General features: G+C 52.6%; 1 protein-coding gene across 1 annotated transcript; it reads left to right on the top strand.

Moving 5' to 3' along the window:
- Positions 1-4,221: 4,221 nt before the first annotated feature.
- Positions 4,222-12,480, top strand: LOC135999849 (olfactory receptor 14J1-like). Its single transcript, XM_065653421.1, has 3 exons — positions 4,222-4,314; positions 8,887-9,348; positions 12,382-12,480. Exons 1-3 carry the CDS (start codon positions 4,222-4,224, stop codon positions 12,478-12,480), a joined length of 654 nt encoding a protein of 217 aa, XP_065509493.1.
- The last annotated feature ends 8,085 nt before the right edge of the window (positions 12,481-20,565 follow it).

Below are 20,565 nucleotides of genomic sequence, written 5' to 3'. Positions count from 1 at the left end.
AAGAAACTTCTTCTCAGTGAGGGTGATGGAACACTGGAACAGGCTTCCCAGGGAGGTTGTGGAGTCTCCTTCTCTGGAGACATTCAAAACCCACCTGGACGCCTTCCTGTGTAACCTCACCTAGGTGATCCTGCCCTGGCAGGGGGATTGGACTAGATGATCTTTTCAGGTCCCTTCCAATCCTTAACATTCTGTGATTCTGTGATTTCTGTGTGTGACTCCAGGAACCAACAACACAGGCCCAGTGAGACTGATCTCAGCTGCCTTGGACAAGCTCATTGCAAGTGCTGCTGTCTGCTACGTCACACTTGCCCGTGATTCTGGATTGTGCTCTCATAAGAATCAGGGTAATTAGAAAGGTTCTGGGGTCTTTGGAAAAGGCAGACATCAAAGCCATGTTCAAGAAAGGCAAGAACAAGCATGGGGAGAATTGCAGGTTGGTCAGCCTGCCTCTGTCCCTGGGAAGGGGGTTGGACTCGTCCTCCTGTAGAATGCGATTTTAGCTCTTTTGAGGGTGATGCAAAGGTGGGTGAAGGCCTTGAACAGCCTCCCCTGGTTCACCTGGCCTTGAGCAGGACAGTGACCTGCTCGACCTCCACATTGAAACAGAAGAGAGGGCAAGATGGGAACACGCAGCACACAGCTCCCAAAACCTCATCACAGAGACTTCTCAGAATAGGGATTTCACCAATTTCCCCAAAACCCACAGAGAAGCAAACAGCCCATCAATGACACACGCAAGGCCAACAGGAGTTTGGTTTTAATCGTGGCTTTGTCTTATCGGCCTGCTGGTGCACAGGGAGTGTTTCTGAGAAGGGATCCCAGCCATGGGACGCAGAAGCAGCTTCTCCTCGAGGGGCCTGTGGGCAGGCGGGCCGGCCGGCAGAGCTGCCCCTGGCTCTGGAAGGGCTCTCTGAGCTCTTCCTGGCCAGAGGCAGCACTGGCTGCTGGTGCCCTTGGGGCAGCTTGGTCCCTGCTGGGGCAGCTTTGGTGCTTCCCGGACTCTTCCTTCTCCTCTCTGGCATCACAGGCTTCAGACGCTGTGTCCTCCCTCATCCCAGGCTGCAATCTGCCTCTGTCACCACTGGCTGTTTTTCTGATTTGTAACTCCGGGGCACTGAAGCCTTCGTGCTCCTCCTCCTCCTCCCCCTGTGTGCTGAGGGGTCACAGTCCGTGATTTCCACAAACTGGATGTGGACATCATAGCACCGCCGCGGGGATCTGCTCCGATCTCTCTGCCTTGGCCGGGTTTGCTCCTGAGCAGCTCTGGGGGCAGGAACAGACTGGGAGCTGCTGCTGGAGGGTCCTGGAGCTGCATCATCCCTTAGGGCTTGGTCACAGCATGGAGGACTTGTTCTCCAGCTCCTTGTCCTCCTCACTGAGCGATGCTGGTCCGTGATCTCCAAAAACCGGCTGCGGAGATCACAGCCCCGCCATGGGGATCTGCTCCGATCTCTCTGCCTTGGCCGGGTTTGCTCCTGAGCAGCTCTGGGGGCAGGAACGGACTGGGAGCTGCTGCTGGAGGGCACTGGAGGTGCTGGTGCAGACTGGGAGCTGCTGCTGGAGGGCACTGCAGGTGCTGGTGCAGACTGGGAGCTGCTGCTGGAGGGTCTTGGAGCTGCCTCATCCCTGTGAGTGCGGTCACAGCTCAGGGGACTGGTTCTCCCCCTCTACCCGTCTGAATGTTCGTAGTCCGTGGTGTCCACAGCCCAGCTGCGGAGATGGTTGCCCCACTGCGGGGATCTGCTGCGGGCCCTCTCCCTGGCACCGTTCTCCTGGCAGTGGGCAGAAGGGCTGAATCCCCGCTCCTCTTTGCTGCTGCCCTCTCGCGCAGTGTGGGGCACACGGTCACGGGGGTGACAGCGCAGCGGGCACGCAGCTTTCCTTCTGGACACCAGCCTGACGCAGCCGTGGAAGAAGCAACGCAAGCAGGAACCCACGGAGGAGCTGCTGTTGACCCTGCCTGGCCAGATGGGGCACGGCCGGCCCGCAGCTGCCTCCCGGGCACCTGCCCGGCTTTGCTGGCTGCTGCTGGCTGGTGTGGAGGAGCTGCTGTCCTCTGCAGAGTCCTCCATGCCCCCCGCCATGTCCTGCAAAGAGAGCTGTGAGAAGCTCCTGCCCTTTCCTCCTGACAGGACCCACCAGTGGGGAACCCCCAGAAGCTTTGAGGGGACAACTAAGGGCCTCCCAAAGGCTCCAGGAGGCTGCAGAGGGGCCAAGGAGGACAAATGGGATGGATGCAGGTGGGATGCTGGGACAGGGAGCCGTGCTGCAACTGTGCAGAAAGCTGCTGTGTGGGAGGGAAAAGAGAGCGCTGACAAGATCCCTGAAAGAAACCTGCTGTCCATCTGGTGCCCTGACCACCTCCCCACAGCCACCTTAGTCCTACAGGGCAGACACTGCGGTCCCACAGAACCCACCTGCTTGCTGCCGGCCGCCCACTGACTGAGGAGGGAAAGGGCGTGTGATGGTGCCGGTGAGGAAGAAGTCATTTGTCCAACTTTCAAATCAGAGCACCTGGGGAAAAAAGAGGGATCTCTGCTGAGGGCTGTTCTTGCAGCCTCCTCTGAGTTCAGGCATTTTCTTGGAGCACTTTATATGACAGAGAGAATATGTAACTAAGACCACAAATGGGAAATTTGATTGGGCTGAACGATACAGGTGGTAATTGTCAGCTATGACAGAAACACTCCAGAGGATCTGAAGAAAAATAGCAAAGCCAGGAAAAGGAAATGTATTCTGAACACAGCTTAAAACTTGTGATTACCTGATGTAAAACAGTAAATATGCTTGCTGCCTGAGAACTGTGTCGATGTTGCAAAGAACCACAGACTCGTCGTTCATCTGGTACCACAGTCCATCGCTGGCCTGCAAAGAAAAGTGTCGATATCAGGAGATGAACGGCACAGCTCCTCCACAAAAATACAAGCCAAAAGCTGCCGAACCAGGAGTGTTCCAAAACAAATCCGATCCAGCCCCTGAGGAAACCTTCTCCCCTCAGATCCTTGGCTGCCAGAACACGGCAGGGGAAGGTGGTTTTCCCCAGGATACATTTTTCCCTTGTTCAGAAGGAAGTTGCTTTTCACCTTGATGTAGCAGAAGTAGTGTCCTGCACGGCAGCTGCCACCTCCATGCACCAGGACAGCGTATAAGGAGTAGAGGAGCGGTTCTCCGGCTGCCCGAGACATGTACGGGCGAAGATCCAGGTACTGGGGATACTCCACAACCTACAGAGAGACCAGGAGGGCTCAGCAATGATCACGAAACACTTGAGGACACAGCCTTCCAAGACTAAGGGCCAGAGGTGTAGAAATGCATCGTTTGGAATCACCAACGCTTGGTTTTCCCTAAAGCAAGATGTCACCTTTTGGGTGGCAGGAAACAGACCTGGGCCAAAGCAGCTCTGTGGGAGCAGAGGACACGCTTGTCTTCCCATGGGAACTGTCCCCAGAAGGGAACGTAGAAATCTCAACAAGAGCTGCTTGTGACAGAACGTCTGGCTTTGGGAAACCCCCTCCAGGAAGAGAACGTTGCCCTCCAGTTGTGTACACACCTTGCTGATCTTGTCGCCGGTGAAAGCTTCAAACCTCTTCAGACACACCGTGAGAACCTTGGGTGCGCGATGGACCGTGAACCTCTTGGAGGCGGCAGTCATCTTGTCACACCTTGAAAGCAAGTCCAGAGCCAAGGGCTGAAACTCACCATTTTTTCCCCCAAAGGCCAGACAGCCTTTCCTGTCTCACACATCCTGATGTTATTTTAAGGCTATTCAGTACCATGAGGCCATGTTAAAAAACCTGCCTCTCATTACTGTGCCTTAACCCAATGTGAAAACATGACTTCTGCTCAATGACACCTTCACACAGCATCTAGTATTAATATGTCATCAGTAATCGTCTTACTTGCTACATTTAAAGCAGTTTTCACCATCCAGGTGCTCGGGTTTCACAAAGTCCTCCAGAGCTGCGGTGACAGATGCGGCTGCCTGGAGGAGTAAGAAGGGAGAGCCCTGAGCTCTGGGAAATGCCCTCACCCAAACACTTAGGAGGAGTTTACACAAGACAACAGCTCGATGACGCTGAGGAGACCCACTGTGAACCCGCAAGCAGTGTCCAGAAGGAGGCAGAAAGAGGGTGTGATGCTGAACATCACCCTCATTTCCCGGGGATTCCCGGCACTCTCCAGAGCCACCTCTTCGTGGCACCGCACAATTCAGCGACAATGGTGTGCGGGTCACCAGTGATGGAAACAACACCCCCCATGAGCCTGGGAGCCAGACGGGTGTTGAGGGAGGGCAAGGAAAGAAGGAGGAGGGTACGTCACAGTGCAGAGAGGGGCACGGGTGCCTGTCCAGCTGAAACCAGCACCGACAGGGAGACCACTGCCATGGCCTCTGCAGGAGGACACAGTCCATTCCACCTTCTGCCCACCACCAAGCTCTCTCGTGTTTGTCGGATACATTTTTAAGCCAACTGTGTGGATTCTGGAAAGCTCCAGTGGCCTTGGGACAACTTGAAGAACAATTACAAAGCCTCTTACTTTGATATCCAGAGGAACATCCAGGAAGGCCTCATAGGAAGCGGAAACCGCTTGGCAGCTCCAGCACATGACTGGAAGGCAAATGGAAATGCAAATGGACCTTAAACATGAGGATTTGGGCCCCAAGAAGGAGGCTCTGGGCACTCAAAAGCAGGGTCAGAGCAGATTACTCAGGCCTTTATCCAAACATATTTTGGGGGTAGAGTGAATGTGCACTCCTGGGAAACAGCTTCCACTGCTTGACTGTCCTCATGATTGGGAAGTTTCTCTCTTTCTGTAGAACCTTTCCAAGCCCAATCATCCAGATTTTTTTTATCCCTCTACTTACACACTTACACAGACCATAATATCCTACCTTGGACACGAGAACATTGTGGGGGATGATGCTGAATGCCTTGCTGACTGCCAGCTAACAGACCACCACTGCTCTCCCCACGTCCTGCAACCCTGTCCTTTCCTCACAGAAAGCAAAGAGGATGGACAGACACAACCTGCCCTGGGTAAACCCCGTCACCTTCTCTTCCAGACACCCAGAAATGGGGTCCCAGTGGACATGTTCTGGGGCACAGCCCTTAGTTCTGTGATAAACAGGACTTGAGTCCGGTTGAGTTTCAATCAGAATCAGTCATTTCATTAACAGATATCAAAGGAAAAGGCTAGGTAATAAAAGGCAAGCAAACAGCGCTGGGTGTGCGGGGAGTCACCGCTCCACCAACACGCACACTGCTTACTTTTTCCCTTGGTTTTTTACACTTTCTTAAGTTCCGTTTTCCAAGAAGTATCCTCCTAGTTTTGATTCTCCAGATTAATGTGGCGTTGGGGTTTCTGCGCATGTCTCAGAGGTTTAGGTGGTCGCCTCTCCCCTCCTGGTGGTCCTCAGGAGGAAGGCTTCTCCTCTTCTTTAGTGTCCTTTTCTTTACCCTTTATTGGGTGCATGCGTAAAGTGGGTTTTCTGTAAGCAAGTCGTTAGCGCTACCTAACCGCAATACCCTTTTCTTTACATAAGTCCTTAGTGCTACCTAACCACAATATCCAGTGTCCTTGCTCCATGCCTTATTTGGCTATCTCAGTGCACTTATCTTAACTTCTTGTTGGCGCATTTTCGAAATGTTAGTACACTAATACTTATTTCTGTCCCCTGATACACTCTCATAGTGACACGAATCACAATAGCACATTTCACAGTTCCCCTGCTCACCCACTGGCCATTTTTGAAAAGTGCACACAATGTGTGAGAGCTGCCAGTGGTCAGGGAGTCCCCCCAGTCTCCATGAGCTTTCCAAGAAGGTGGAGAGTGGCCTCCCTGTGACATGGTCCTGCTGTCTCAGCCTCTGGGATGCTGCCCCTGCTGTCCCATAGACAGGAAAGGATTGTGGTAGTTCCAGTGACCCCTGACTTGATCCCTATCCACTGCTGGTTGTTCTCGTCCAGATTCCTGCCTCCAGTCACAAATGCCTGAGAGAACTTGCTGGTGAAGAGGCAGGAGAAGAGGACACAGGGATTCTCATCTCTTTCTCTTATTAATTTAATCAATGGCCACACCGTGTCTTTGTTTCTCCTTTAACTGTTCCTGCAGTAGTAACAGCTCGTTATGGGGCCTTTGAAATGCCTTACAGGTCTAGACCGAGTTTTGATCTGGACTGTTGCTGTGCTTGGAGGCTGCTGTCCTTGAAGACCAGATGAACTAATTTCTGCCACCCTGCCTTGGCAGTTTATTCCATCCGTGTCACAGCTCTGTCTGCAACACTGACAGCTCCAGCTCAGCCAGTCAGGTCCCTGGCTGAGGACATTGCCTCCCATCTGGGCTGAACCACCCCAGCTGTGGCACCAGCCCAGCTCTGACCTGCCCCAAGGAAACCTGGTACCAAGTGTCCAAGAGCCCATGTGTGCAAAGGCTTTGCTTCAGAGCACTGACATGACATGGCCAAAGATTGCTAGATGTCTCTCTACTCCTAGGAGTATAAAACCAGAATAAAATGCCTAAATTCCTTCAACTGAAGATGTTCCTCGCCCAGCATGGAGAAATTAGATCCTTTGCTGTAACATTCCTGGTGTCCTGTCTAATGATGGGACAAGAAAAGATGATTCTCATATCAGTTTATTTTTTAATGCAAAGAACACAATGCTGGAAAGAGCTGTCTCTGCAGAAGAGAGAAAATCAACATTACTGATTACTTCATTTCGTTTCCAAGAATGTGCCTCTAGAGCCCCAGGAACACCACAAGGGAGCCCAGAGGGGCCAGAGAAAGGGACATCATGGGCTGCTCCTGTGCTGCTGAGCTGGGCTGGGCTCCTGGGACAGAGGGAGCTCATGGCAAGTGGCAGCGCTGCAGAGAGACAGCTCTGCCCAGGAGCAGCTCTTCTGCAAAGCGCAGCAGGGCTGAGAGCTCTGCCTGCAGCACTGAGGGGAGAGGAGCCAGGCACAGAGAGGGGAAACACAGTCTGGAGTGGGAGGACAGATGAGAGCTCACTTGGAGAAAAATCTTCTCAGATATTAAGCCTGTGGCTGCAGGGCATTGCATCTGCAAATCTTGGGAGGATCTCAGAAAGCTGTCACATTGCAGAGCCTGCAAGAGATGTAAGTACAGCTCTCAGAGATTCTCTGGTGAAGAGGAGGAGGATGTGCTGCAGAGCAGGGATTGCCTTCTGCACTGTCAGAGTGACAAGACATGAATGCTGCGTTCTCCCAAGGATGGCTGTGGGGTGTAAATGCAAATGTGCAGGCAGGGGTGCCCAGGGCTGTCCTGCAGAGCAGGGTCCCTGCACCCCAGGGCTGTGCCGGGGCAGGGACTCTGCCGCCTGCCAGGGTCAGCGCTCAGCCTGCCCGGGGAGATCCCAACAACACTGAGGGGAGAAGCTGTGGGGGGAAGGAGTGACCCCCGGCAGGGCAGGGTCCTTCTGCTGCTGGGTTCTCCATGGGTAAGGGCTGCTCACAGCTCCAGCTCACTGCAGACTACTTCCAATTGGACGTTTCAAGCACAAGGTCTATAGAGGTATTACTGTAAAGATAACGAGCTTTCCTGAGTCTGTCCTTTCTGTTTCCTCTTCCAAGACTGGGGGGAGGGAGGTGTAGGAAAGGATAAAAGCAGAAAGAGGTCTCAAATTTTAACAAGTCACTGAAACTCCTGCACTGCAACTCTGAGTGATCAGCACATCTGCCAGAAGACTCGGAACATCCCTTCAGCCACTCCTCTGCCCATGGACAGCAGCAGCATCACATCTGCTGAACCCATCAGCCTTAGGCTAACCTGTCCTTTTTTCCAACCTGCAAACCTCTGCTCTCAGCAGTGCGTGGTGGCTTTTCAGGGTAACATGGCAGTATGATCAGCCTCCATCTCAGCAAGGTGCCAGCCCAGGGCAGCTGGAGCAAGACAGAGGGACAGATCAGCTGCTCTCACTCTGCACTGACCCACAGGCATTCTCCTGCCTTGCAGGACTCACTCTGTTCTCCCTGAGTGCAGCAGAAATGCTGAGGGTTTATGACATCCAAGAACACTCTCCAGGGGAATTGCAGGATTGGACTAGATGATCTTTCGATGTCTGTTCCAATCTCTAACACTCTGTACTCAGTGAAGCTGTAAAAACCGAAACATTTCAAATTTCATTTTACCATCCTGTTTCATTCTCGGGATAGTGCAGATGCTGACAGGCCCTTCTCACCATCAGCAGTTTCAGATGACAACTTTGAACCCCAGGACTGGCCCCTGCCCCCCGTTGCCATGACCCCTGCTGCAGAGCAGGGCTGACTCCTGGGCAGCCAGCGGGCACAGGCCCTGCTCCTCACGGCACCTCCAGCCAGCACCACCCAGGGCTCAACCACGGAGCTGAAGGAAGGTCTGGAAAAGGACAAGGGTGTGGAGCAGGGGAGGGTGTGTGAGAAATGGCTTTGATTTTGCTCAGAGAAGTCTCCCCTAACGTGTCACTGTCATTCCGTCCTCTGACAGTGTCCATGCCCAGAGGCAGCAAATGTCCAACAGCAGCTCCATCACCCAGTTCCTCCTCCTGGCGTTCCCAGACACACGGGAGCTGCAGCTCTTGAACTTCTGGCTCTTCCTGGGCATCTACCTGGCTGCCCTCCTGGGCAACGGCCTCATCATCACCACCATAGCCTGTGACCAGCACCTCCACACCCCCATGTACTTCTTCCTGCTCAACCTCGCCCTCCTCGACCTGGGCTCCATCTCCACCGCTGTCCCCAAATCCATGGCCAATTCCCTCTGGGACACCAGCTCCATTTCATATAGAGGTTGTGCTGCCCAGCTCTTTTTTTTTCTTTTCTGTGCTGCAGCAGAATATTTTATTCTCATGGTCATGTCCTATGACCGCTACGTTGCCATCTGCAAACCCCTGCACTACGGGACCCTCCTGGGCAGCAGAGCTTGTGGCCACATGGCAGCAGCTGCCTGGGCCACTGGGTTTCTCTATTCTTTGCTGAACACGGCCAATACATTTTCACTGCCGCTCTGCAAGGGCAATGCCCTGGACCAGTTCTTCTGTGAAATCCCCCAGATCCTCAAGCTCTCCTGCTCAGACACCTACCTCAGGGAAATTGGGCTTATTGTCTTTAGTGTCTGTTTGATTTCTGTGTGTTTCATTCTCATCATGCTGTCCTATGTGCAGATCTTCAGGGCCGTGCTGAGGATCCCCTCTGAGCAGGGACGGCACAAAGCCTTTTCCACGTGCCTCCCTCACCTGGCCGTGGTCTCCCTGTTTGTCAGCACTGCCATATTTGCTCACCTGAAGCCCCCCTCCATCTCCTCCCTTTCACTGGATCTGGTGGTGTCTGTTCTGTACTCTTTGGTGCCTCCAGCAGTGAACCCCCTCATCTACAGCATGAGGAACCAGGAGCTCAAGGATGCTGTGTGGAAACAGATGACTGGATTTCTTCTGAAGCTATAAAGTGTCTCTGTCTTCTTCTACATAAGAGTTATAGTCTAACTCATTGCAGGTTCATCCTGTCTGCAGTACGTTTTTCTCTAGTTCTATTTATTGTGATAATGTTGTAATTCCCTCTGCAATTCACTGCCTGCTTTTCCTTTCTCACTGAGTGGCTGTGTCAATGCGGAATGGTGCTCTCTGTGTATAAGCAAAATAAAGAGCCCTTCAGCAAATACTTTTCTGCTGACATCCTAACTCCAACGCCTTTTTGGAGCTACGGGGATACTTCGTGTGTGCATGGGTGGAGGGGAAAAGAGTCCAGCCTGGCAGCCCTGCCCGGGAGCAGCAGCGCTTGGCCTTCCAGAGCTGTTCTCGTTCCACTCCCACACTCTCCTTCTCATCCCTTGTGTTGGTGCAAGGCCTGAGTGCTCTGGCAGCCTGGTCACCGTCCTGCTGTGTGTGAGTCCTGTGAGCGCAGGCAGGGACAGGCAATGGGCACTTGTGTGACAGAGCTGGCCTCAGACCAGCCTTTCCAGATGTCAAGGTGATCTCCTCAGGGCAGGGCCTGAAGGTTTGGCTCTTCCTACGAAGTTTCTCTCAAGAAGATTCCCATTACACTGACTGAGAGATTGAAAAAGCGAAAAACTGTAGGCCTGCAGGGCTGGGCACACAGCAGTGTCCTCTCACAGCCAGGCCTCCTGCCAGAGACCTGCAGGACCAGCAGAGCAGGGTCTGGGCTGTGCCCCTGTGCACTGGACACCCTGAGGAGGGAGCCTCAGGTCAATTGTCATGGACTTGCCCCTCACAACCACCATTTCCAGCCCTGGGCTGTCACACCAGCTTGGAAAGTTTGTTCATGAATGAGCAGGTCAGCCGTCCATGTTTGCCTTGTACAGAGGAGAGTACAGCATCCACATCATGTACGTGAGCAGAAATGCCATCAGCTATTCTTTGGGGTTCCATGAATGCCTCTGAGAGAGACAGTTTCTCAAGGTCACCTCATGTCCTTCCCTCGGCCTTGCACACCCACATCCCACGGTCCCAGCAAGAGCCCTGAGCCGTGTGTGAGGGACAGGATCCCCCTTCCCATTGCCTGGAGGTCATGGCTTCTCCTTTCTGCTTCGGAAAGCAAACCAAGGGGTTTCTCAGCATCAGAGCCACCTGCACAGGGCCTTGGCCTCCCTGCCATCACAGCCTCCAATTATCTGCTCTAACGAGCCTCTGGGGAGGCTTTGTCAGGAACAGCCTTCAGTGGGGCCCATTAATGCTTCAAGGAACTTTGGGGTTTGCTTTTGCCTTTGGCTCCTTGAGAGCTTTGTTGAATCTCTTCTCAGTACCTGAGGTTCATGGACTCAGCCTCAAATATACCATGGGCTCATTAAAAGGCCCCAAGCCCTCACAAGCCATGTCTCTTCCATCATTTTTTTCAGGTACTGAAGACTCGTAGAGCTAATTAGAGAAGTTTCAGGGGGGCAGGTAAAGAGGATATTTAGAATGAGGAAGTTGGACAGGTGGGAAAAGCAGTCCCTCGAGGCCAGACACGGGATGGACATCCTTGCTCCTCACCTCTCCAACCTCCCTGTTTTGCTCATTGGCCCCCTGGCAGTTACATCACTTTTCTTTACATCAGATTTTCCACTCAAGTTGGCACCTGATTGTTACAGCTTCTCTCCATGAATTACTTCATGCTTTCCTTAGAGATCTGGATTTAAATAGGCACAAAGAGGCTTTTTTAATTGGCAAAAGCAAAAAAGATAATGAGAAAGAAAACACAACACAACATAATGAACAATAAAATGTACTCTATTGTTAGTTTAAGCAACTTCCAGTGAGGTCCATCACCACAACTGAAGAGTTGCCTACAGGGAGTATGAGAGCAATGGCTGAAAGACAATTCAGCTTTACCTGCCTGAAGCTCAAAGCAGGGAGAGAGGTGAGAGGGATCTGAATGAGCAAAGAGTGAGAGGAGAAGAACCTCTGGAGAACAGTGGAAAGTGCAAATGTCCAGACAGGCTTCTGAAGAGATGACTGCAGACATGGTGGGTTGAATAAGGACAGGTAGAAACACCTGGATGTTCAGGGGATTAAATACACAGTATCATAGGCAGAGTTCTGGAAATACAAGCACAGGGTAACTACAATATTTCTTCTCCTGCAATTCATACATATTGTAAAAATCCATATTTTGGCAGGACAGAAATTCATGGACATTTTATTTAAAATATTGAATCATTTTAGCTGATGAGTAAGTTGTGGTTTTGTATTGTTTGTTTGTTTGTTTTTTGAAGAACTGAGAGCAGTTCTCATGTTTTCAGGCAGAGCTCCATGGTCTGACCATAAGCCCCCAGTGCAAACCTCCAGACCACCGGTGTACCTGAGGTATCTGCCTGGGACTGGCAGTTATCACACAAGACTGATAGAGCCCTGTCACTTCCATCACGTACATCTGGTTTTCAACACTTGTACACTTAATTAGATAAGTTTCAAGGGTGGAGTGAAGGAGGAAGGTACAGAAAGAGCACTTAGAAGAAGTGATAGGAGAATTCTCCCATTGATACTGATGCAGAGTGTCCCCTGAGGAGCTGTGGACAGGAAGGAGCAGCAGTCTGCCTGAGGTCCATCACTGTATGGAGAACCTGCTCCTCACCTCCCCAACCCTGCCATGTCTCCCTGTACTCTTGACTGTGCTAGTGGAAAATATTCATCCATATGACACACATAAGGTTTAGATCCCTCCCAGAGATCTCCTCATCTCCCCAGCTAGCCCAGAAAGAGACAAACACACACACAAACGGGTCTGGGATGAAATATTCCTGAGCTTGAAGACCACAGAATCATAGAATATCTCGAGTTAGAAGATCCCCATAAGGATCAATGAGTCCAGCTCCCCGCTGCTCGCACAACAATGTGACACTAAACCACAAGACAAAGAGCATCGTCCAGACACTCCTTGACCTCTGACAGGCTGGGAGCCGTGACCATTTCCCTGGGGAGCCTGTTCCAGTGACCGACCACCCTCCAGTGAAGAACTTTCTCCTAATGTCCAGTCTGAACATCCCCTGACGCAGCCTCATTCCACTTCCACCTGTCCTGTTCTCACTGGTCACCCAAGACAGGACATTGGCCCCTCACCTCTGCTGCCTCTCTGAGGAAGGTGCAGACTGTGATGAGGGCTGTCCTGCTTTTCGTTAAAACAAGACTAATTGTCTTTTAGTGAATTTTCCTTTCAGCTTAAGCTCTTCCAAGTAACTGCATATTTCTGCAGTTGGCTGCATGTTTTTCAAACACTGTCTGCTCCAGAGCTGACAACGGCCAATATTGACAGTTTTACTGAGCTAACAGTAGGGCTGGTATGCAGAAAAGGCCTAGGACTAGATCTTATTGCTATAGCAGCCAACATCGCTGGTGAATCTCTTACGTCCCATAAGTGAGGGGGTTGTACTTGCAAGGAGGGGTGGACAGAACAAGTGACGCCAATTGAAAACCGAGTTGTTCCATGCCATCCACGTCATGCACAGTTTAATGCTGGGAGATCACAAGGGTCTCAGGCTCTTGGTCCATGGCCGGCATCTCAAGAGGAGCCTGCCCGTTGTCCTGCCTGCAACCCTGATCCTGGTTCCAGTCCTTGCATCCCTGAATCCAGTTCCTGTGCACTGCCGAGTCCAGTCCAGGACTTCCTGATGTCTTCCCTGCAGCCTCTGCTGTGACACCAGCCCCTGTGGCAGCATTTTGGCTACTCTGGGCAATACAATATAGGTTTTGTATATTTTGCCTTATTTGTCTCACTATTAGTATTACGAGGAAAGTTTTAATTTTTGTCTTGTTTTGTTTTATAAATCTATCTAAATTGTAAGTCTTTCTCCCTTTTCCTCCTTTTCCCTTTCCTTAGTGGGGAAGGGAGTGTGGTCAAGAGAGAACATCAGCCACACTTTATTGTTGTCACTGTGCTCTGTGCTGGTGAGGCCGCAGCTTGAATCCTGTGTTCGGTTTTGGGCCCCTCATCAGAAGAAGGACATTGAGGCACTAGAGAGAGTGCAGAGGAGGCGACAAAGCTGCTGAGGGCCCGGAGCACAAGTGTGATGAGGAGCGGCTGAGGGAAGTGGTGGGTTCAGCCTGGAGAACAGGAGGCTGACGGGAGACCTGATCGCTGTCCACAACTGCCTGAAAGGAGGTTGGAGCATGGAGGGTGTTGGTCTCTTCTGGCAAGGAGCAAGTGATAGGACAAGAGGAAATGGCCTCAAGTTGTGCCAGGGGAGGTTTAGACTGGAGGTCATTAGGGACATGGGTTAGTGCTAGAGTTGGGTTATGTTTGGACTCCATGAACCTGATGGTCTCTTCCAACCAAAGCGATCCTATGATTCTATGGAGAGATGATCTGAAGGCAGGTCGGCAGCAGACCCTGAGGCTGTGCCGGGGGTGGGCACATCTGGCTCCTTCCAGCAGGATTTTGGAAAGTCCCTTCCCAGCTGTGAGCGCCAGGCCAAGGGCACAGGGCAGAAACAGCCCCCACCCCTGAGGGCCCTGGCCCCCAACTGGCCTCTGTCCCCAAACTACTCAAACTGCTGAACAGGCTCTGCCTCTACCCGAATGATCTTCAGTTTTAAGAAAATGCCAAACAAACGTGTACTTCTGGATGAGGATGGAGCAGGTTCAGGTCCAGGACCAGGGCTGCTGCAGGAGCAGGTGTCTCCAGCACAGACAGGCTGGGGGGACCTGTCGACCTCGGCACCCCTGGGCCCCACCATGGCCCAGTTCAGCAGCCCTGGGCCCGAGGGCTCAGCCCAGGGACAGCCCCACAACCAGGGTCAGAGCGGTTCCTGCTGCTGCCCCGAGGGTCACCAGCCCCAGTCAGCCCTGGGCCAGAGTGCAGGTGTCTCAGCTGGGCTGAGGTGGAAGGGGCTGGAAAACAGCTCATCAGGAGGAGAAGATGGAAGAAGGTGCCGTGTGTGTGGCAGCGGGGATGAACTGACACCCTCAGTTTGGTATCTGGATCAGTGCTGGGCTTGCACATGGACTAAGCCCCAGCTCAGAGCACAAATTGCTGTTGCCAGCCCTGGGTGCCAAGCGCTGTTGCTGCTCTCTCCTCCCTGGTGTGACTCGAGGAAACGACTGCCCTGCCTGCTCCTGCCTTGGGGTTGGGGAACTCGGGGTCAAAAGGAAAGACAGACTCGTGTGGTAATGGGATCTCTGAAGTGTCCTGGGATTGCTTTGCTAATCACTCTGTAACGTTTCCTGAGCTATTAATTCGATTATAGGCACAGGGAGGCAAATGAGGTATGAACCAACTTTCCAGTTAAGGTTTCCTTCTTAGAAAAAAAACCACTTCCATTTTCACATTGGCAACACACTGAAAGATGGACACTGAAGCAGCATCTGCCTCTTGTGAAAACAGGTAACAACGGATGGTTCCACTCAGGCGATCCTTAGTTGCTTCCTGCACAGGAAAACTGTCCATTAATTTAATCTTTGGTGTACAGGCAGGGCCTTGCTGATGTTCCTGTGGAGGCAGCAAGCATGTGGATGTCAGGCTTTCTGCAGATTTGTGACTGAGTTTTCCTGTTTTCCCTAATAAGGAAAATCTTGCTGTGGACTCCTGAAGTCTCCCATAAGCTGATGGGTTGAGAGAAGGACGGGGAGCTGCAGTTAGCTCGGGGAGGACCAGCCAGCATCACAGGCAAAGCAGACTGGAACTCGACTTGGTGAACATTAATGGAATTTATTGATAGATGAAACTGGCCCCTCTCCCCCGTCTTTGGGCGGATCACCGTGCACCCTGAACCGATACAGGCAGGTGTGGTCCGGGTGGCCCCAGTTGCTCAGCACTTGCAGCTGGATGTAATTCACGACCCCAGGGAGCTCGTTCTGAAACGACAAGTAGAAAGGAGTTGCCTTTTCCTCTCTGGTACGTGACCACTGACAGAAGTGCCGCAGCGACGGCCTCGTTCAACAGCTTCCTTCCAGCTGCCCCGCGAGGGCTTTTGACCTGTCGTGGTCAAGATGTTCTTGTCCTGCTCTAGCTCATTGGGCCATGAGAACTAGTAAAGGAAGAAGCAGCACCCAGATGCCTCAGCAAATACGCTGGAAAGTTCTTGCCTGCTTTGGGGCGCAGGCTTCCACAGTCAGAAGACCCAGTGGTGGTGTCAGGAAAATGCCTCATTGTCTTCTCTAGGAAGCCAAGGAAACAGAATGGCCTCCCTGTCACTGCTCACTGCCAGCACCAACAGAATCCTCAGGAAGCCCAGTATTTCTGGTCTTTAACTGGCAGACCAGCAGTCGTGCATCCTACGGGATGTGGCCTCTTGTATGCACTTGGGCTCCAGACAGTCAAGCTGATTCTAGTTTCAACTGTGGCGCTTCTAAGTGCTGAAGTTTAAAGCCAAAATGAAAGAGAAGAAGACTGGCAGTCCAGCCATATGCCACCAGGAAGTTAAATCAGAAGAAAGGCCAGCGTGGCACACGTTCAAGGACAGGGCTGCCTGTAGCCCTTTGGCAGGGAAGCCTCTCCCCATCCAGCCACATTTCTCCTCCTCTCCTACAGTTCTCCCCCCTCTTTGTCCCCATACCTTCAGCTGGAAGGTCTGACTGGGATTCAGTGGTGCCAGGAAGGTGAACTGTCCCAGGAATGTTCCCTGCTCGTCGTGTTCTTCCTTGAAGCCCTACAGAAGGACAGGGGTAGAGAAAACAAGAGCATCTGGTGCACCATGGCAAGACTGAACTTCAGTCGGTGAAGTACAGCGTTATTTCGGCTACGTAGTCCAAGGACCATGAGCACAAGGAAAAGACGAGAAGCTGCAGGTGGGCAGCACGCCACACTTGCCTACTCAGTGACTCCAAGCTGCTGGTCAGAAAAGGAGCAGATGCTCCCAGTGAGAGGGAGGTAACCTGAGGATTACAGATGCCACTGGCATTGGAAGCCAAGAAGGTCTAGGACCATGCACTATCCAGCTCCTTTTCCCTATGGCTCCTGGAGTAGCCTCTTGCCCCAGAAGCTTCCTTTTGAGTGGTCCATTGAATAAAAGAGGAATACAATGGGAAGGGAGCAACCCCAAGGAGCCTGTTTGTTCTGAGAACCAGGAGGAACCTTCAGGCCACTCCACTCTTAGACCCATCTTCACCTCCTGCTTAGAAACGCTGTGCAAGCCCCTGCCCCCCACTCCAGAGAAATCACTTACGTAGACAGCAAAGTCCTTTGGAGCTCCGGAGACACTTTCTCCATGGAACGCTGTCCCCGACACATGGTCCATGCTGACTGCTCTGGGAATCACTGGCACAGACAGCTTGATGAAGACCTGTCCTTGACTTCCTGGGAAGGGCCAGCAGCTTCCAGGATGATTTTCTGGCTGAACAAAGAAGAAGAAACTACATTGACATGGAGAAGGTTGCCCTGGCCCTCTCCCAGAGCTCTGCAGGCACCTCTGCCCTTCTCCTTCTGTGCCGTGCTGACAGTTTGCACAGCAACTGGGCAGACACAGACTGCAGGAGCAGCCTGGCCTGGTAGAAGCTCCCACCGAGAACCTGGGGCACTCTGGGACAGGAAATACTCAGCAGGGAGACACAGGAGGAGAGCAGGTCCATGCGAGAAGGAGGCAGGAGAAGAAGCTTCGAGGAGCAAAGACAGGGGGAAAGGCAACTCTAGAGCAGCGTGTGTGGTTCATTCTCTGACCTCTGTTTTACTGCTTCTTGGTGCTCCTACCTCAAGAACAAGCTCAGGGGACCTCATATAATCCATCACCGGCATGGAGTACAGGAAGACTTTGGCTTTGTCATTCCGGAGGGATGGAGAAGTCCTTGAATGAATGACAGCAGCCCCTGGAAATTCAAACATGAGCAGAATCATCAGGCAGTGTTGGGAGCAATATTGCACTGTTGACTTGAAAAAGCTTCTCAGTTGGCATCCATGTCCTACAGTGGGTTCCCCTCTTTCTTACGGGAATGACCCCTCGAGAACACACAGCAGGGAGTCATGGGCCGTGGAAAAAGACAAGAACGTGAACCAGGCTTTCTGTGCTTCCCATGGGGTCTGGCCCATTACAGACTCTGTCAGTGGGGGCACTTGTAGGGCACAAGGTGACCCTTGACTTCTCGCCCCTTCTCTCCTACCCCTGGGCATCTTCCAATGCCCATCTTGTCAATCTGGACAGGAAGCGCTTTGGAACTGGTTTGTTTGTACAGTGTCACGGTACCTGCTGATTTCAGGGCGTAATCAGGCATCGGGACCTGCATTTCCTCCAGCTTCTCCAGGGCTTCATTGATGATCTCCTGAACTGCCTGGGAAGGAACACAAACAAAAGCGCCTGTTGGAAGGAAAAGGAAGGGGGCAAGCAGCTCCCTTGCAAGGCCAGCCAAGGTGAACGGGGACAAGGACCATATCAGATGGAAGGAACAGCCAAATTGCCTGGAAGCCTCCCAGGTTTGCTCTGCTGTGCTTGACGGGATCAGAAAGGGGGGCTGCTCACTCCAGTGCTCTTAATGCTGGAGCTGCGGGAAGGGGCTTTTCCCATGGAGAGGCCCCAGGCCAGGCAGCACAGACAGACAAGGAAGCGTGGCCATGACAGCAATTGCTCCAGCAGCACCAGCCTGTTGGCTGTGACAGGGAATGGAGTAGGATACGTGCCGGAGGGAGGATAAAACCCCTGAGGAGATCCTTCTGCCTTGTGCCCTTACCCGTCCGGTAAAGCCTGGGAGCCTTCCCTGCTTCACGCCTTCATGGAGAGCCCGCTCAGCCACATCCTTTGTGCTCCAGCGCAGATTATAAAGCTGTTCCTGGAGCTTACAGATCTGGTCTGGCAGGGATTGGGTTTCGATCAGGTCTCCTAATTCCGCTGCAGTGCTCCAGAGCGATAAGGCGCCGAGTCGTCCCACATGGAAAACACCTGTCAGACGCACACCAGAGCTTAGAATTTGGTCTAAGGCTGCGTTGTGCCTCAGGCTGCCCTCTCCCCTTTCTGTGTCTCTCCCCAGCGCCATTGTTGTCTCTCCTCTTTTTGTCTTTGACAGTGGCCATCATGGTGTACGGGCTCCACAAGAGATGGACGTTCCCTGCCCTGGACTGTGCTCCTCGTCCTGCAGAAGATTTTTCATCCCCCTGGGGCAGGAGAGCTCAGCCACGGCCTCTCCCTCGGCTGAAGAGAACTGGCTTAGCCCTCCTGGGGAAGGCAAGTCACCCCTTCCTCACCCCCACACCCGTCCCACTGGAGCAGGGACTGGCACAGCTCTGTCGGGGACTTTCTGCTCTCAGCTGAGCTCCTCTGGTCACGGCGGGGGAAGCAGAACAGGACACGATGGAGCCCCAAGCACATCCTAAAGCACCGTCCTCAGGTCGGAGCTCTGCAGAGACTCACCAAGAGAGAACAGGCTGAGAAGCAGCACCAGGATTGTTGCCTTCGCTGCCTTCATCTTCCTGCAGAGCAACAAGGAGGAAAAGGCTGGTGAAGCTGGCGGTTCCCGTGCAGATCAGCAGCAGACTGGAGAGCAGCAGCAGGGACTACAGCCCTTGAGCCTGGTGTTCCTGGCGTGTGCGTTGGCTTGGTCCTGCACCAGCTCGAGTCACTGCTGGGGTTGTCACCAGCTGCACCAGTGGGGGATTTGTCATGGCAGCGATTGTTTCGTTAGCGACAAAGGGCTCAAGATTGACTCTGGACTAAGAGCAGGAGTTGCAACAAGAGCTGTGGCCACAGTTCACATCTGTGGGGCTAGACAGGTATTCTTTGGAAATGGAAGGCACATGATGAATGCTGTTTCTCCTGTCCACCACCCGATGGGCACTTGTCCTGATCCTGTTCTCCACCCTCTCAAGAGAAGGTTCAGCCTGTGCCCCTACGGCAGGCTGTATCGGGGCCACTGCTTGGGACTCCCTCCATGTGATCCAAAATAGACCTGTCCCTCATTCTGCAGAGATCAAAGGCTTTCTGGGCCTTGCCCCTGTGGTCATGAAGAGGCTGAAAGGCGGCTGCTGCCTTCCACCAGCTCCAGAGCGAGCTCTCAGGCTGCCCTTGTATTCCTCTCCTGTCCACCCTCCACCCACCCCAGCTGATGAGGTTGAAAAAACACCTGGGCAAAGGGGAGGAGGATTTTTCAAACATACCCGTTCAGACTTTGAACCTTTTCCGTCTGTCTCGTGGTACCTGCTGAGGTGCAGGTAACAAGCATCTGACTCGCTCACGAGTGAACCAAAAGCTCTGCGATCTCAGTTCCCTCAAGATCGAGAGTGACAAAGGCGCAGGGAGACCCCTGCTTTTATACCCTGCTGTGCCGACCTCAGCGCTGATGCTGCTTTGTGACATCAGCGGCAGTGGGTGATGTCACAATGGAAGAGGCTGCACCACGTTGGGAGGCAAAGTCCAACCTGACAGCAGCGGGTTTTGCAGTCCTCTCTGCAAGGGCAGAAATCCTTCGCCATAGAAAGATTGGAAAGGTACAGGAACATGTTACTCTCAGAAAACAGACTCTGTCAACCACTCTTCCTCTTGCTTACTGAAGTTCAGATGGTGTGAGAAAAAAAAAACCAAAACACAAAAAAGAAAGATTCTTGTTTTTATTTTATGGAGCCCATTGTATCAGCCACTCAACATTAAGTCCAACTCCAGTCTGAACCTCAGAATAAGAAATGTGATCTTAAAATTTCCAGGAAATGGAAGGGCTTTGAAGTGGCAAGACCAGAAAACATTCATGAAAGCAGCGCCATGCAAGTCCACAGCCCTGATCACAGACCACCTGCCCCGTTACCTAAGGCAATGATGTTCTCAGCTGATTTGCAGCCACTGACATCTGGAAAACAGCACAAGGTCTCTTGTTCTTTTGCGCCAAGCACGTAGGTTGACACTGGAGCTGGTAAGAAAAACATCCACAGTCAGTCTGGTTTCATTAGAGGACACCAGGACAAGTTCAGTTCACATTCACAAGGAATCACAGCAGGTCCCACCCGTTCCTGCAGACCCCGACACGGCTCCTGTGCAGGGTCCCGAGGAGCAGTGAGCGCAGAACAAGAAACCTTCCTTCAAAAGAAGGTCCCCAGCCGGCTCTTTCCCCAAGCTGCACAGAGCAGCAGCTGAGAACAACCTCTGCCACAACTACACCCGGCTCTGCCGTCTGCAGGAGGAGACCAGCTCCTAAATGATCCCCAGCCCTACAGACACAGATCTTCCCCAG

Source organism: Caloenas nicobarica, chromosome 30, assembly GCF_036013445.1.
Source record: "Caloenas nicobarica isolate bCalNic1 chromosome 30, bCalNic1.hap1, whole genome shotgun sequence".
NCBI lineage: Eukaryota > Metazoa > Chordata > Aves > Columbiformes > Columbidae > Caloenas > Caloenas nicobarica.
This window is presented reverse-complemented; position numbering and strand designations above follow the sequence as displayed.

Coding starts and splice junctions, on each gene's coding strand:
- LOC135999849 (XM_065653421.1), top strand. CDS start 4,222: ATGGTGTGCGGGTCACCAGTGATGGAAACAACACCCCCCATGAGCCTG. Junction 4,315..8,886: donor GCAAGGAAAGAAGGAGGAGG/GTACGTCACAGT, acceptor ATCTGCAAACCC/CTGCACTACGGGACCCTCCT. Junction 9,349..12,381: donor TGTACTCTTTGGTGCCTCCA/GCAGTGAACCCC, acceptor GACCTCTGACAG/GCTGGGAGCCGTGACCATTT.